We start from the raw sequence: 16,164 nt of genomic DNA, 5'->3' as shown, positions 1-16,164 counted from the left end.
ATTGTGTTTAGTTAGCTCCGCTTGGCTGAAGATCCCCTGCCTCTTCTCTCTCGCAGTGATATTGCTGGGATGCTGCTCAAGTCCACTGGGGACTTCCTGGACGCGGGCCTGCAGAGGAGTGGTGATGAATTCTGGGAAAGTGCCGATGACAGTACAGTCTCAGATGAGATCAGGTATGTCTTGTTTTAGATGGTAGGAACTGCCAAGGACCTCATGATATGATATTATCACCATACTTAGGTTTTATGTTTTAGATGGTAGGAACTGCCAGGGTCCTCATGATATGATATTATCACCATACTTAGGTTTTATGTTTTAGATGGTAGGAACTGCCAAGGACCTCATGATATGATATTATCACCATACTTAGGTTTTATGTTTTAGATGGTAGGAACTGCCAGGGTCCTCATGATATGATATTATCACCATACTTAGGTTTTATGTTTTAGATGGTAGGAACTGCCAGGGTCCTCATGATATGATATTATCACCATACTTAGGTTTTATGTTTTAGATGGTAGGAACTGCCAGGGTCCTCATGATATGATATTATCACCATACTTAGGTGCCAAAACAGTGTGTATTGCAATTCTCACAATTTTAATTACATTTTATCTTCCAAATGTATTGCTCATTGTATAGGTCTGCTGCAGAGAGATGAGAGTGCATGAGAAAATGGATTTTGATCAGTCATGGAAATAAGTGTTGAAACCTTGTTGGCTCACTATTTCAAAAGAAGATGAACAAGCTATATGATGAAAAATATCTGCATTTGTGGTACAGCCGACTAGCACCAGCTCACGCAACTTTGCAAAAAGTATATACACAGAGTATACAAAACGTTAACATCTGCTCTTTCCATGACATAGACTGTCACCTGGTCAAGTCTATGATCCCTTATTGATGTCACTTGTTAAATCCACTTCCATCAGTGTAGATGAAGGGGAGGAGATGGGTTAAAGAAGGAGTTTTAAGCCTTGAGACAACTGAGACATGGATTGTGTATGTGTGCCATTCAGAGGGGGAATGGGCAAGACAAAAGATTTAAGTGCCTTTTAACAGGGTATGGTAGTAGGTGCCAGGCGCACCGGTTTGTGTCAAGAACTGCAATGCTACTGGGTTTTTCTCGCTCAACAGTTTCCCGTGTGTATTAAGAATGGTTCACCACCCAAAGGAAATTCAGGCAACTTGACACAACTGTGGGAAGCATTGGAGTCAACATGGGCCAGCATTCCTGTGGAAACCTTTCGACACCTTGTAGAGTCCATGCCCCAACGAATTGAGGCTGTTCTGAGGGCAAAGGGGTTGGGGTGCAAATCAATATTATAATGTAATTTATATTTTTTTATTTAACATTTTTTTAACTAGGCAAATCAGTTAAGAACAAATTCTTATTTACAATGACGGCCTACCCCGGCCAAACCTGGACGACGCTGGGCCAATTGTACGCCGCCCTATAGGACTCCCAATCCAGGGCCGGTTGTGATACAGCCTGGAATCAAACCAGGGTCTGTAGTGCCGCCTCTAGCACTGAGATGCAGTTCCTTAGTTCCTTAGACCGCTGCACTACTCGGGAGCCCCATTAGGAAGGTGTTCCTAATGTTTGGTATAGTCGGTGTATATATAGATTTATACAACAGGTGGGTCAAATCCTGAATGCTGATAGTTTAAAATCGCATTCCAGCCGGTGTCTTCTCCACAAGTTACCACAGATTTAGTCGGTGACGTTAAAATGCCTATTTACTCTGTTCCATCTGACTGCGCAATCCACTGTCTCATTAGCCCAGCCAGGCAATTTATGAACTTGATCTCCACTATAAAAAGCATCTAGATATTATCTCACATTTTCTTTTAGACTAACATTTAGTTCTCAACAACAGAAAAGACTAGAAAACAGCTTAAACAAATGCAGTTACATTTGTTATTCTGGCTGCACTGTTTGATGTTACTAAGTTAGCAAGCAAAGGATAAGAACGTTGCCAGCCAGTATGGCAATGTAACATTTAGAATGAACAACTGGGTCGCTCGCGTCCATAAATACAGAACAAAAAGTCTGAACGACTGTGTTGTTCAACCGAACCTATAGAACGACCAGCCGGCTTGGGTAGCAACTCTAGATTTGTGTCGGGGCTATATCTTGTGGAAGGATGAGTATGAATAAAGTCATCAAAATAAAATTTTTAATGAAAATATGTCAATCATTATTTAAATATGTTGGTAACCCGTTGTATAAAAGCGATAATGCCCTGGAAGCCGGTGTTTGGAGAATATATTGGCACGGTTTTCCTCGACTTTGTCTCGAGCCTAGCACCCGTGCCATTAAATCCTCCAAACACCGGCTTCTCGGGCATTATCACTTAAATATGTACTGAACAAAAATATAAATGCAACCATTTCAAAGATTTTACTGGGTTATAGTTCATATGAGGAAATCAGTCAGTTTAAATAAATTGAATCAGGTTCTAATATATGGATTTCACATGACAGGGCAGGGGTGCAGCCATGGGTGGGCCTTGGAGTGTATAGGCCCACCCACTTGGCAGCCAGGCCCAGCCAATAAGAATGTGTGTATATATTATTCATGTTTGTACATGTTTTAAAAAAAATGTATTACATTTTTTACAAATTGATACTTGGAGTCAAAGCATCGCTATAATATTGTGATATGTAATAATGGATTACCCCCTGTCACTATTAGATATGACCAACTGAATTCCTCACTGTTGGGTTAATAAAGTGAACTTGATTATCTAAGAGGCTAATGTTGAGCTGGTTTGTTGTTCTACTAGGCGGTCGGTAATCGAGACGAGCCGGTCACTCAAGGAACTGTTCCATGAGGCTAGAGAGAGGGCGTCCAAAGCTCTGGGCTTTGCCAAAATGCTCCGTAAGGTGAGAGACAGCAGTTTTTGTTTTCCCCCATTTTCTTCCTGCTTATTTTTACTTGGCAAATGCACAGATGTATTGTGTATGCAAGTAAATGTATGCTGCGTTTTTTGGTTATGGCTCACTTGTAAAAAATAAATAAAAAAAAAAGAACAAAAAAAGGAAAAGGTTAGCGATCTCAATGTGATTTCCCAGGTTAAATCTAGGAAGTATGAACATAAAATAATTGTATTTTGAGTGCTCTGACTCCCTCTCCACTACAGGACCTGGAGATTGCTGCAGACTTCAGCATTACCAGTGGGGTACCATGCCTCCTGGAGGCCCTCATGGAGAGAAACTATGTCAAGGTGCCTCAAATGACCCCTTTTGTTCCTTTTCAATCTCCGTGCTATTCATTCTGTGTTCTACAGAGGGTCTGGGTCAATCCAGTTCAGGAAGTTTCCATTCCGGAGCTAAACTAAAATTCAAATATTCATCATTGCTTTTTCATTGAAATTGCCATTTTGATGTACTTCCTGAATGTCCCTTCCCTTTTTGAAGGATGAAAATGCTAACCTGTCTGTCTGATTGTCTGCAGGTCCAGATCCCAGGGCTGGAGGAGCTGGAGGTGTTTGTCCCCTGTTCCCTGATGGACCAGCGGGCCCTCATTCTCCAACTTCTTAATGCTGCAGCTGGTAAGGACTGCAGTAAAGAGCCTGACGAGATGATGGCAGAGGATGAGGCCTACCTGCTGATGAGCAAGCACGGAGCAGGGGACTCTCCTGGCGAGGCAGGCCAGGCTGCGGTGCAGTGGCAATGGGACGGGGAGCTGGTCAAACTGGTGCCTCAGATGGAGACTGTGGACACGCTACGGGCCATGAAGGTCGGTTTGTGGGAATTCTGGGAACAGGGTTTATTAATCAATTTGCAGTGTAGCCATGACAAGGTGTGTGTGATCCCATCTCCCATTCTGAAGTAGATTATTAAGCCTGCTTTGCAATGGGACCCTATGTATAACATAATATGTAGCTGCTTTGCACTAACTAACATGTGTAAGAGAAGAGAGACTGATGACTTGACTCAAACTCAGCTGTTAGACTTGACTGTACTATGACTCGTCCTCAAGGAATTGAGACTTGACTCTGTAAGACTTGAGATTGACACTGACTTGTCTGAAGTGATGCAGCCGGGCCACCTGGTGGCCCAAAGGAATTGTTTGATTGTTTTCTTATTATATTGATCAGGTGGAGAACCTGCTCCTGATAGTGATGCAGTCAGCCCACCTGGTGGCCCAGCGTAAGGCCTTCCAGCAGAGCATGGATGATCTGCTCACCCTCCACAGGGAACAAACTTCCAGCCAGCCCCTCATCGCCCACTCCCTGGAGCAACTCAAGGTACAATCCACTGTATTTATTTACCTTGATCATGTACTGCTTTTCATTTCCCTGTTGTAAATAAATATTCACATTAAGCCCAAGTTTATTGAGCTGCTATTGGGTAAGTTCACAAATTACTTTGCACAAATGTCATGTTTATACTGCAGTGAGCTGTGAAAAAAAAGTCATGCACATCACTGTTGTCTTATTCTACATCACATTGTTTTCAAAATCTGTTAGCTTTCTCTCTCCTCGACTAGATTCCTGTGTGTCTGTGGTTGAAGCAGCCCTCATGAAGTGATGTATTTTTCCTTTTAGTTTGTGTTTTTGACTCCCTCTCTAACTCATTATTTCTCTTTTTCTCTCCATCCCTCTTCTCTTTCTTCTCCCACAGAACGAAGCCTTACAGCTGTGTATAAAGATCAACACAGCCATCGACCGGGTGGAGTACATGTTCACGTCAGAGTTTGAGGTGGAGGTGGAGGAGTCGGAGTCGGCCACACTACAGCAGTACTACAGAGAAGCCATGATACAGGGATACAACTTTGCCTTCGAGGTTAGATAATACTACAAAATATTATAATGGTTGGGTTGATGAGGGTGGGTGTATGATGAGCAGTATTGTAGCAGTCCAGTCTCCAGACACATAGTGTCTCGGTCTTGTCTCGGTGTCAGATACATTTGTATTCTGTCTCGGGACAGTGAGGACTCATCATTTAGTTTTTTACTGCACTGGTCTCCGGAAAAAATTATCAGCTTCCATTCAGTCAGCGCATAACCGCTTCGCCAGGCCACATATTCTTAAAACATGAATACAGTATCTCAACAGCCTTTATAGCTATTATAGACCATGTTTGTGCAGTGGCAAACCTATAGTGTGTAACATGTTGGTGATTCTGAAAAGGACAGCAACACAGTAATACTAGTGTACTTTTTGTAAAAACACAAACACGGTATACGCAGGCCAGTGGTGTAGTGGAGGGTGTACGCAGGCCAGTGGTGTAGGGGAGGGTATACGCAGGCCAGTGGTGTGGTGTAGGGGAGGGTATACGCAGGCCAGTGGTGTGGTGTAGGGGAGGGTGTACGCAGGCCAGTGGTGTGGTGTAGGGGAGGGTGTACGCAGGCCAGTAGTGTGGTGTAGGGGAGGGTGTACGCAGGCCAGTGGTGTGGTGTAGGGGAGGGTGTACGCAGGCCAGTGGTGTGGTGTAGGGGAGGGTGTACGCAGGCCAGTGGTGTGGTGTAGGGGAGGGTATACGCAGGCCAGTGGTGTGGTGTAGGGGAGGGTATACGCAGGCCAGTGGTGTGGTGTAGGGGAGGGTATACGCAGGCCAGTGGTGTGGTGTAGGGGAGGGTATACGCAGGCCAGTGGTGTGGTGTAGGGGAGGGTATACGCAGGCCAGTGGTGTGGTGTAGGGGAGGGTATACGCAGGCCAGTGGTGTGGTGTAGGGGAGGGTGTACGCAGGCCAGTGGTGTGGTGTAGGGGAGGGTGTACGCAGGCCAGTGGTGTGGTGTAGGGGAGGGTGTACGCAGGCCAGTGGTGTGGTGTAGGGGAGGGTGTACGCAGGCCAGTGGTGTGGTGTAGGGGAGGGTGTACGCAGGCCAGTGGTGTGGTGTAGGGGAGGGTGTACGCAGGCCAGTGGTGTGGTGTAGGGGAGGGTGTACGCAGGCCAGTAGTGTGGTGTAGGGGAGGGTGTACGCAGGCCAGTGGTGTGGTGTAGGGGAGGGTGTACGCAGGCCAGTGGTGTGGTGTAGGGGAGGGTGTACGCAGGCCAGTGGTGTGGTGTAGGGGAGGGTGTACGCACGCCAGTGGTGTGGTGTAGGGGAGGGTGTACGCACGCCAGTGGTGTGGTGGAGGGGAGGGTATACGCAGGCCAGTGGTGTGGTGGCGGGTATACGCAGTAGAGGTCGACCAATTAATCGGAATGGCCAATTAATTAGGGCCGATTTCAAGTTTTCATAACAATCGGAATTTCTTTTCCCCAATTGTTTTAATTTTTCACATTTTTTATTATTATTATATATATATTTTTAGATTTAACAAGCACATTTGTGAAAAAAGCACTGTCGTTGCACCAATGTACCTAACCATAAACATCAATGCCTTTCTTTAAAATCAATACACATGTATATATTTTTAAACCTGCATATTTAGTTAATAACCTGTTAGGGCTAGGGGGCAGTATTTGCACGGCTGGATAAAAAAATGTACCCGATTTAATCTGGTTACTAATCCTACCCAGTAACTAGAATATGCACATACTTATTATATATGGATAGAAAACACTCTAAAGTTTCTAAAACTGTTTGAATGGTGTCTGTGAGTATAACAGAACTCATTTGGCAGGCAAAACCCTGAGACATTTTCTGACAGGAAGTGGATACCTGATGTGTTGTATTACCTTTAAACCTATGCCATTGAAAAACACAGGGGCTGAGGAATATTTTGGCACTTCCTATTGCTTCCACTAGATGTCACCAGCCTTTACAAAGTGTTTTGAGTCTTCTGGAGGGAGATCTGACCAAACAAGAGCCATGGAACGATGATGGCCCATTAGACACCTGCCGCGCGAGTTCATGTTGGGTACCCTCGTTCCAATACGTTATAAAAGAGAATGCATTCGTCCACCTTGAATATTATTCATGTTCTGGTTAAAAAAGGCCCTAATGATTTATGCTATACAACGTTTGACATGTTTGAACGAACGGAAATATATTTTTTCCCCTCGTTCATGAAGTGAAGTCCGGCGGGCTTAGATCATGTGCTAACAAGACGGAGATTATTGGACATAAATGATGAGCTTTTTTGAACAAAACTACATTCGTTATGGACCTGTGATACCTGGAAGTGACATCTGATGAAGAGAATCAAAGGTAATGGATTATTTACATAGTATTTTCGATTTTAGATCTCCCCAACATGACGGCTTGTCTGTATCGCAACGCGTATTTTTCTGGGCGCAGTGCTCAGATTATTGCAAAGTGTGATTTCCCAGTAAGGTTATTTTTAAATCTGGCAAGTTGATTGCGTTCAAGAGATGTAAATCTATAATTCTTTAAATGACAATATAATATTTTACCAATGTTTTCTAATTTTAATTATTTAATTTGTGACGCTGACTTGACTGCCGGTTATTGGAGGGAAACGATTTCCTCAACATCAATGCCATAGTAAAAAGCTGTTTTTGGATATAAATATGAACTTGATAGAACTAAAAATGCATGCATTGTCTAACATAATGTCCTAGGAGTGTCATCTGATGGAGATTGTAAAAGGTTAGTGCATCATTTTAGCTGGTTTTATGGTTTTGGTGACCCTGTCTTTGAATTGACAAAACATTACACACAAGTCTCGTAAATGTACTGTCCTAACATACTCTAAATTTATGCTTTCGCCGTAAAACCTTTTTGAAATCGTAAAACGTGGTTAGATTAAGGAGATGTTTATCTTTCAAATGGTGTAAAATAGTTGTATTTTTGAAAAATTTGAATTTTGACATTTATTTGGATTCAAATTTGCCGCTCTTGAAATGCACCTCCTGTTGATGGAGTGCACCACGGGTGGGACGCTTGCGTCCCACCTAGCCCATAGAGGTTAATATTGCCTGCTAACATGAAATTGTGTCACTTATCTTGCGTTCATTGCACACAGTCAGGGTATATGCAACAGTTTGGGCTGCCTGGCTCGTTGCGAACTAATTTGCCAGAATTTTACGTAATTATGACATAACATTGAAGGTTGTGCAATGTAACAGGAATATTTAGACTTAGGGATGCCACCCGTTAGATAAAATACGGAACGGTTCCGTATTTCACTGAAAAAAATAAATAAATACGTTTTGTTTTCGAGATGATAGTTTCCGGATTCGACCATATTAATGAGCTTAGGCTCGTATTTCTGTGTGTTATTATGTTATAATTAAGTCTATGATTTAATATTTGATAGAGCAGTGGTAGGCAGCAGCAGGCTCGTAAGCATTCATTCAAACCGCACTTTCGTGCGTTTTGCCAGCAGCTCTTTGCTGTGCTTCAAGCTGTTTATGACTTCAAGCCGGGTGGGTATAATTTGTGTAACGTTCCAACAGGACTCTATTCCAAAAACTTCATAAATAACAAGGTTGCCAAAAAACAACGCATACAAAGTTGTATAGCGGCAGAATAACATACCGGGTAGGGAGTGGTCTATTTCATTGCGTTTTTCACTAATGTTTATTCCGAAAAATGTCTGTCCTCACTCTGGTTGCCTATGGACAAACATTAAGAATAAGCTACGTGGTGAGTTGATGCCTATTTGGAAGCTAGTTAGCTAGGTTTGTATGCGTTGCTACTTTGTATGCGTTGTTGGTTGGCAACCTTTTACTTTACGTTTTTTGGAACAGATTCCTGTTGGAACGTTCCACAAATTATACCCACCCCTTCAAGCCTATCAACTCCCAAGATTAGGCTGGTGTAACCGATGTGAAATGGCTAGCTAGTTAGCGGGTGCGCGCTAATAGCGTTTCAAACGTCACTCGCTCTGAGACTTGGAGTAGTTGTTCCCCTTGCTCTGCATGCGTAACACTGCTTCGAGGGTGGCTGTTGTCGATGTGTTCCTGGTTCGAGCCCAGGTAGGAGCGAGGAGAGGGACGGAAGCTATACTGTTACACTGGCAATACTAAAGTGCCTATAAGAACATCCAATAGTCAAAGGTATATGAAATACAAATTGTATAGAGAGAAATAGTCCTATAATAACTACAACCTAAAACTTCTTACCTGGGAATATTGAAGACTCATGTTAAAAGGAACCACCAGCTTTCATATGTTCCCATGTTCTGAGCAAGCCACTTAAACGTTAGCTTTCTTACATGGCACATATTGCACGTTTACTTTCTTCTCCAACACTTTGTTTTGCATTATTTAAACCAAATTGAACATGTTTCATTATTTATTTGAGGCTAAATTGATTTTATTGATGTATTATATTAAGTTAAAATAAGTGTTCATTCAGTATTGTTGTAATTGTCATTATTACAAATAAATAAATAAAATAAAAATCGGCATCGGCTTTTTTTGGTCCTCCAATAATCGGTATCGGTGTTGAAAAATCATAATCGGTCGACCTCTAATACGCAGGCCAGTGGTGTAGTGGAGGGTATACGCAGGCCAGTAGTGTAGTGGAGGGTATACGCAGGCCAGTAGTGTAGGGGAGGGTATACGCAGGCCAGTAGTGTAGGGGAGGGTATACGCAGGCCAGTAGTGTAGGGGAGGGTATACGCAGGCCAGTAGTGTAGGGGAGGGTATACGCAGGCCAGTAGTGTAGGGGAGGGTATACGCAGGCCAGTAGTGTAGGGGAGGGTATACGCAGGCCAGTAGTGTAGGGGAGGGTATACGCAGGCCAGTGGTGTAGGGGAGGGTATACGCAGGCCAGTGGTGTAGGGGAGGGTATACGCAGGCCAGTGGTGTAGGGGAGGGTATACGCAGGCCAGTGGTGTAGGGGAGGGTATACGCAGGCCAGTGGTGTAGGGGAGGGTATACGCAGGCCAGTGGTGTAGGGGAGGGTATACGCAGGCCAGTGGTGTAGGGGAGGGTATACGCAGGCCAGTGGTGTAGGGGAGGGTATACGCAGGCCAGTGGTGTAGGGGAGGGTATACGCAGGCCAGTGGTGTAGGGGAGGGTATACGCAGGCCAGTGGTGTAGGGGAGGGTATACGCAGGCCAGTGGTGTAGGGGAGGGTATACGCAGGCCAGTGGTGTAGGGGAGGGTATACGCAGGCCAGTGGTGTAGGGGAGGGTATACGCAGGCCAGTGGTGTAGGGGAGGGTATACGCAGGCCAGTGGTGTAGGGGAGGGTATACGCAGGCCAGTGGTGTAGGGGAGGGTATACGCAGGCCAGTGGTGTGGGGTAGGGTGTACGCAGGCCAGTGGTGTGGTGTGGTGTAGGGTGTACGCAGGCCAGTGGCGTAGTGGAGGGTATACGCAGGCCAGGTATAAGCCATATACCTTATTTCAGTGGGCATTGCCTATACCCACTTCTTAATCCCTACTGATGTGTATCAAAGTAGTGTAGTTGAGGTATATGATATAGTACAATAGAGAAATGGTGCACAAAGTAGCCTACACAATTGCAAAGCACATGAAATGTATTAATATGCACACAGCCTAGTTTCAGCGGAATATCATCTGCAGACAGCAAGAGTATGCAGCTGTCAACTGGATTTGGCATGGAGCAGCTCACAGAACACTGACATCGGTAGCTGGTAGGGTAGGAAAGACATTTAAATGTATGATATCGAACAGCAAATGCAACAATGGGTATGCAAACCAGGTATTAAAAAAGTTTCGTCCGAAGTGTTGGTTAGTAGGCTATTTGATGCGCAATTGTCATCATGCACTGTTTGCATCAGGGGCGTAGACATGGGTGGACTGAGGCCCACCCACTGGGGAGACAGCCCCTGACAGGCCCACCTAATCAGATTGATGTGGTTTAAGCATTGTTCATTTTTTTCTTCTATGAAAACAAAGTGTGAAATCGGAAAAATCTATAGGAAAGCTCATAAAAAAAAACAGGAAACCATAGGATTTTTCATACAGGGTGCCTTTCCTTCGCTGGACGGGCCATTTGAGAACCTTTTGGCAAAATTAGAGTATACCCACTTCTCCAGGCACCACTGCATAGGGCCGATGGAAAGACAGCAGTCACACACAGCATGATGCTAAAGGATAAGCAGTCCATTCACTCAGACATAATGAGGCCAGTAGGTCCCAATCATAAGAATACAAAAACATAACCATTTCCCAATCGAATTGTACAACTATTGCTTCCCATTGCAATAAACATTTCATATTTAGCAAACAAAGTAGCCGGTGACCTAAAGTTAAAAGTGCAACTGACAGCATTTAACTACTTTGCCGATTTGTAACAGCCAATCATCATATCAGTCAAAAATATCAAATTCACAGTTTATGCTACAAAACCAACTTTATAAGAGGTTCTATTTGACGTACACTAAAAGGCATTGTTGGCAGAATAGATGGATGCAGTTTAATGCATGATATAATTCACCAATACATTTCTTGGTAGTCCCAAAAATATTGCTATCAGGTTGTAAATCACAGCTGTCCTGGTACATTGTTTGTTGCCTCCATTCGGGATGCACTGTTTTAGTTTCAATGACTCAGTGTTCTGGACAAATACGGACGAATGTAACTAAGGCTGGGAATGTCAATACAATCAAACTAGCAAGGGCTATGATCACAAGTCAGTCATAACGTGGCTTATAGACTAGTGTATCTAATTTACGTAGCAACCTAAAAAGACGGAGCCTAACGTTAGCTAGCTAGCTGCTAGGAGGATGTCATGCCATTGGAGGAGTGGGTGAGTAACTGACTTTTTCCCCCCTCATATCGTTTTTCGGTGAATATACACAGCTAGAGATGCAGGTGTCATTTGGTTAGCTAGCAAGAACAACAACTTTTATCTAGCTAGCATATCTCTTGCCTTTGCAAATTCACTCTACTAACCAGCTCTGCTAAGGCGAGTAAAATTGGCAGTGAGGTGTTCTCTCATTTGTCTGGAAGTAGCAAGCTAGCAAACTTTAGCCAGTTAGCTTGGGTGCTTGGTTGGAACAAGCATGCATTGGCAGGCGAGCTGCAGAAGGACAAGGAGGCTACAATTCCCCATTGTTTCAGTGCAATTTTGACGGCCAACTAGCTGAAAAAGTTTGAGAGTTTATGTAATGTTCCTTCGTTAGATTTTAGCTCATCTTGCTCTGGCTAGCATTTTAGATTTTTTTTATTTAACTAGGCAAGTCGGTTAAGAACAAATTCTTATTTACAATGACGGCCTACCCCGGCCAAACCCTAACCCGGATGATGCTGGGCCAAATGTGCACTGCCCTATGGGACTCCCAATCACGGCCGTTTGTGATACAGCCTGGAATCGAACCAGGGTCTATAGTGACGCCTCTAGCACTGAGATGAATTGCCTTAGACCACTGCGCCACTCGGGAGTTGTTGCTCTTATTGGTGTGTGTGTAACTGAGGGAGCGAGAACCTACCTTTTCATGGTTGTTTGATCAATAGGACTGTAAAGTTCCCACATGTAATACTCCCTTGGTGTTTACATATTTTCAGAAATCCATTCAGGTGTATTTTGTGGTTTTTGGCGAATGCGTTCTAATGATCTAAAGTTGCGCTGTTGCAACTGCCTGTAAACACACAGACCAGTTCAAAGTGAATGATGGCAGGTCCAACTGCCTGTAAACACACAGACCAGTTCAAAGTGAATGATGGCAGGCCTGTGTGGCAAATGGCTTGTTTGTATAAAGGCCTACTGTATCTCTGATTGGCTATAGCGCACCGGTCTGTGAAGAATCTGGTCCTGGACACGACAGATGTTTTATTTCCTGCAGTGTCTATTAAGTGTCCATACGCACGGCCGCTTTCACTCTCTATATTGCTATAAAATGTTCACAAATGCCTTAGTATACATCATTCCAAAACATTCTAAGAATCTATGAAAATAACCATTAAGTGGTCACTTGTCAGAAAATGTTTTAAAAAGTGTCATTCTTCCTGCGGGTGTATACGGACAGATTTAATAAGATTTCATGTTGCTAAAATGCATTTATTTTATTTAACCTTTATTTAACTAGTCAAGTCAGTTGAGAACAAATTCTTATTTACAATGACGACCTACTTGTAAAAAAAAATTGTCACTGGCCTACACACAATACCCCATAATGTCAAAGTGGCATTATATTTTTACAAATGTATATACATTTATGAAAAGCTGAAATGTCTTGAGTCAAATAGTATTCAACCCCCTTTGTTATGTCAAGCCTAAATACGTTCAGGAGTAAATATTTGCTTTACATGTCCCATAATAAGTTGCACAGACTCACTCTGTGTGCAATAATATTTTAACATTATATTTTAATGACTACCTCATCTCTGTACCCAGCACATACAGATAATTGTAAGGTACCTCCGTCGAGCAGGGAATTTCAAACACAGATTCAACCACAAAGACCAGGGAGGTTTTTCAATGCCTTGCAAAGAAGGGCACCTATTGGTAGATAGAAAATAAAAAAGAGCTGACATTGAATATCCCTTTGAACATGGTGAAGTTATTAATTACACTTTGGATGGTGTATCAATACACCCAGTCACTACAAAGATACAGGCGTCCTTCCTAACTCAGTTGCCGGAGAGGAACGAAACTACTCAGGTATTTCAATGGTGACTTTAAAAAAGTTAGTTTAATGGCTGTGATATGAGAACTGAGAACAACATTGTAGTTACTCCACAATACCAACTTAAATGCCAGAGTGAAAAGAAGGAAGCCTATACAGAATAAAACTATTCCAAAACATGCATCCTGTTTGCAACAAGGCACCTAAGTAATTCTGCAAAAAATGTGGCAAAGCAATTCAATTTTGTCCTGAATACATAGTGTTATCATTTAGAGGTCGACCGATAATGATTTTTCAACGCCGATACCGATTATTGGAGGACCAAAAAAGCCGATACTGATTAATCGGCCGTTTAAATTTTTTTTTAAATTTATATATATATTTTTTATTTATTATTATTTATTTTTTTAAATTATTATTTTTTAGAATTTTTATTTTTTGTAATATTTTTATTTATTTATTTGTAATAATGACAATTACAACAATACTGAATGAACACTTATTTTAACTTAGTAATACATCAATAAAATCAATTTAGCCTCAAATAAATAATGAAACACAAAGTGTTGGAGAAGAAGTAAAAGTGCAATATGTGCCATGTAAAAAAGCTAACGTTTAAGTTCCTTGCTCAGAACATGAGAACATATGAAAGCTGGTGGTTCCTTTTAACATGAGTCTTCAATATTCCCAGGTAAGAAGTTTTAGGTTGTAGTTATTATAGGACTATTTCTCTCTATACAATTTGTATTTCATATACCTTTGACTATTGGATGTTCTTATATGCACTTTAGTATTGCCAGTGTAACAGTATAGCTTCCGTCCCTCTCCTCGCTCCTACCTGGGCTCGAACCAGGAACACATCGACAACAGCCACCCTCGAAGCAGCGTTACCCATGCAGAGCAAGGGGGAAAAACTACTCCAAGTCTCAGAACGAGTGACGTTTGAAACGCTATTAGCGCGCACCCGGCTAACTAGCTAGCTATTTCACATCGGTTACACCAGCCTGATCTTGGGAGTTGATAGGCTTGAAGTCATAAACAGCGCAATGCATTGCGAAGGGCTGCTGGCAAACACACGAAAGTGCTGTTTGAATGAACGCTTACGAGCCTGCTGGTGCCTACCACCGCTCAGTCAGACTGCTCTATCAAATCATAGACTTAATTATAACATACAGTGGGGGGGAAAAGTATTTGATCCCCTGCTGATTTTGTATGTTTGCCCACTTACAAAGAAATGATCAGTCTATAATTTTAATGGTAGGTTTATATGAACAGTGAGAGACAGAATAACAACAAAAAAATCCAGAAAAACGCATGTCAAAAATGTTATAAAATGATTTCCATTTTAATGAGGGAAATAAGTATTTGACCCCTCTGCAAAACATGACTTAGTACTTGGTGGCAAAACCCTTGTTGGCAATCACAGAGGTCAGACGTTTCTTGTAGTTGGCCACCAGGTTTGCACACATCTCAGGAGGGATTTTGTCCCACTCCTCTTTGCAGATCTTCCCCTATTCGTTAAGGTTTCGAGGCTGACGTTTGGTAACTCGAACCTTCAGCTCCCTCCACAGATTTTCTATGGGATTAAGGTCTGGAGACTGGCTAGGCCACTCCAGGACCTTAATGTGCTTCTTCTTGAGCCACTCCTTTGTTGCCTTGGCCGTGTATTTTGGGTCATTGTCATGCTGGAATACCCATCCACGACCCATTTTCAATGCCCTGGCTGAGGGAAGGAGGTTCTCACACAAGATTTGACAGTACATGGCCCCGTCAAATGATGCGGTGACGTTGTCCTGTCCCCTTAGCTGAAAAACACCCCCAAAGCATAATGTTTCCACCTCCATGTTTGACGTTGGGGATGGTTTTCTTGGGGTTATAGGCAGCATTCCTCCTCCTCCTCCAAACACGGCGAGTTGAGTTGATGCCAAAGAGCTCCATTTTGGTCTCATCCAACCACAACACTTTCACCAGTTGTCCTCTGAATCAGATGTTCATTGGCAAACTTCAGACGGACATGTATATGTATTCTTGAGCAGGGGAACCTTGCGAGCGCTGCAGGATTTCAGTCCTTCACGGCGTAGTGTGTTACCAATTGTTTTCTTGCTGACAATGGTCCCAGCTGCCTTGAGATCCTTGACAAGATCCTCCCGTGTAGTTCTGGGCTGATTCCTCACCGTTCTCATGATCATTGCAACTCCACGAGGTGAGATCTTGCATGGAGCCCCAGGCCGAGGGAGATTGACAGTTCTTTTGTGTTTCTTCTATTTGCGAATAAGTGCAGCAAATGTTGTCACCTTCTCACCAAGCTGCTTGGCGACGGTCTTGTAGCCCATTCCAGCCTTGTGTAGGTCTACAATCTTGTCCCTGACATCCTTGGAGAGCTCTTTGGTCTTGGCCATGGTGGATAGTTTGGAATATGATTGATTGCTTCTGTGGACGTCTTTTTTACAGGTAACAAGCTGTGGTTAGGAGCACTCCCTTTAAGAGTGTGCTCCTAATCTCAGCTCGTTACCTGTATAAAAGACACCTGGGAGCCAGAAATCTTTCTGATTGAGAGGGGGTCAAATACTTATTTCCCTCATTAAAATGCAAATCAATTTATAACATTTTTGACATGCGTTTTTCTGGATTTTTTTGTTGTTATTCTGTCTCTCACTGTTCAAATAAACCTACCATTAAAATTATAGACTGATCCTTTCTTCATCAGTGGGAAAACGTACAAAATCAGCAGGGGATCAAATACTTTTCCCCCCA

The 16,164-nt window shown here is 43.0% G+C and overlaps 1 protein-coding gene across 7 annotated transcripts in view; it reads left to right on the top strand.

Annotated features, from left to right (window-relative positions):
- The window catches only part of LOC106611248 (mitogen-activated protein kinase kinase kinase 4), an 82,149-nt gene that overhangs the window by 43,015 nt on the left and 22,970 nt on the right, over positions 1 to 16,164 (top strand). For all 7 annotated transcript variants that reach the window (XM_045687015.1, XM_045687012.1, XM_045687016.1 and 4 more), the window contains exons 9-14: positions 57 to 173; positions 2,790 to 2,889; positions 3,147 to 3,230; positions 3,461 to 3,745; positions 4,107 to 4,256; positions 4,633 to 4,794. In XM_045687015.1, the coding sequence (XP_045542971.1) occupies positions 57 to 173; positions 2,790 to 2,889; positions 3,147 to 3,230; positions 3,461 to 3,745; positions 4,107 to 4,256; positions 4,633 to 4,794 (898 nt within the window). The remainder of the gene's footprint in view (positions 1 to 56; positions 174 to 2,789; positions 2,890 to 3,146; positions 3,231 to 3,460; positions 3,746 to 4,106; positions 4,257 to 4,632; positions 4,795 to 16,164) is intronic.

The sequence above is a fragment of the Salmo salar genome, chromosome ssa01, assembly GCF_905237065.1.
Source record: "Salmo salar chromosome ssa01, Ssal_v3.1, whole genome shotgun sequence".
Taxonomy (NCBI): Eukaryota; Metazoa; Chordata; class Actinopteri; order Salmoniformes; family Salmonidae; genus Salmo; species Salmo salar.
This window is presented reverse-complemented; position numbering and strand designations above follow the sequence as displayed.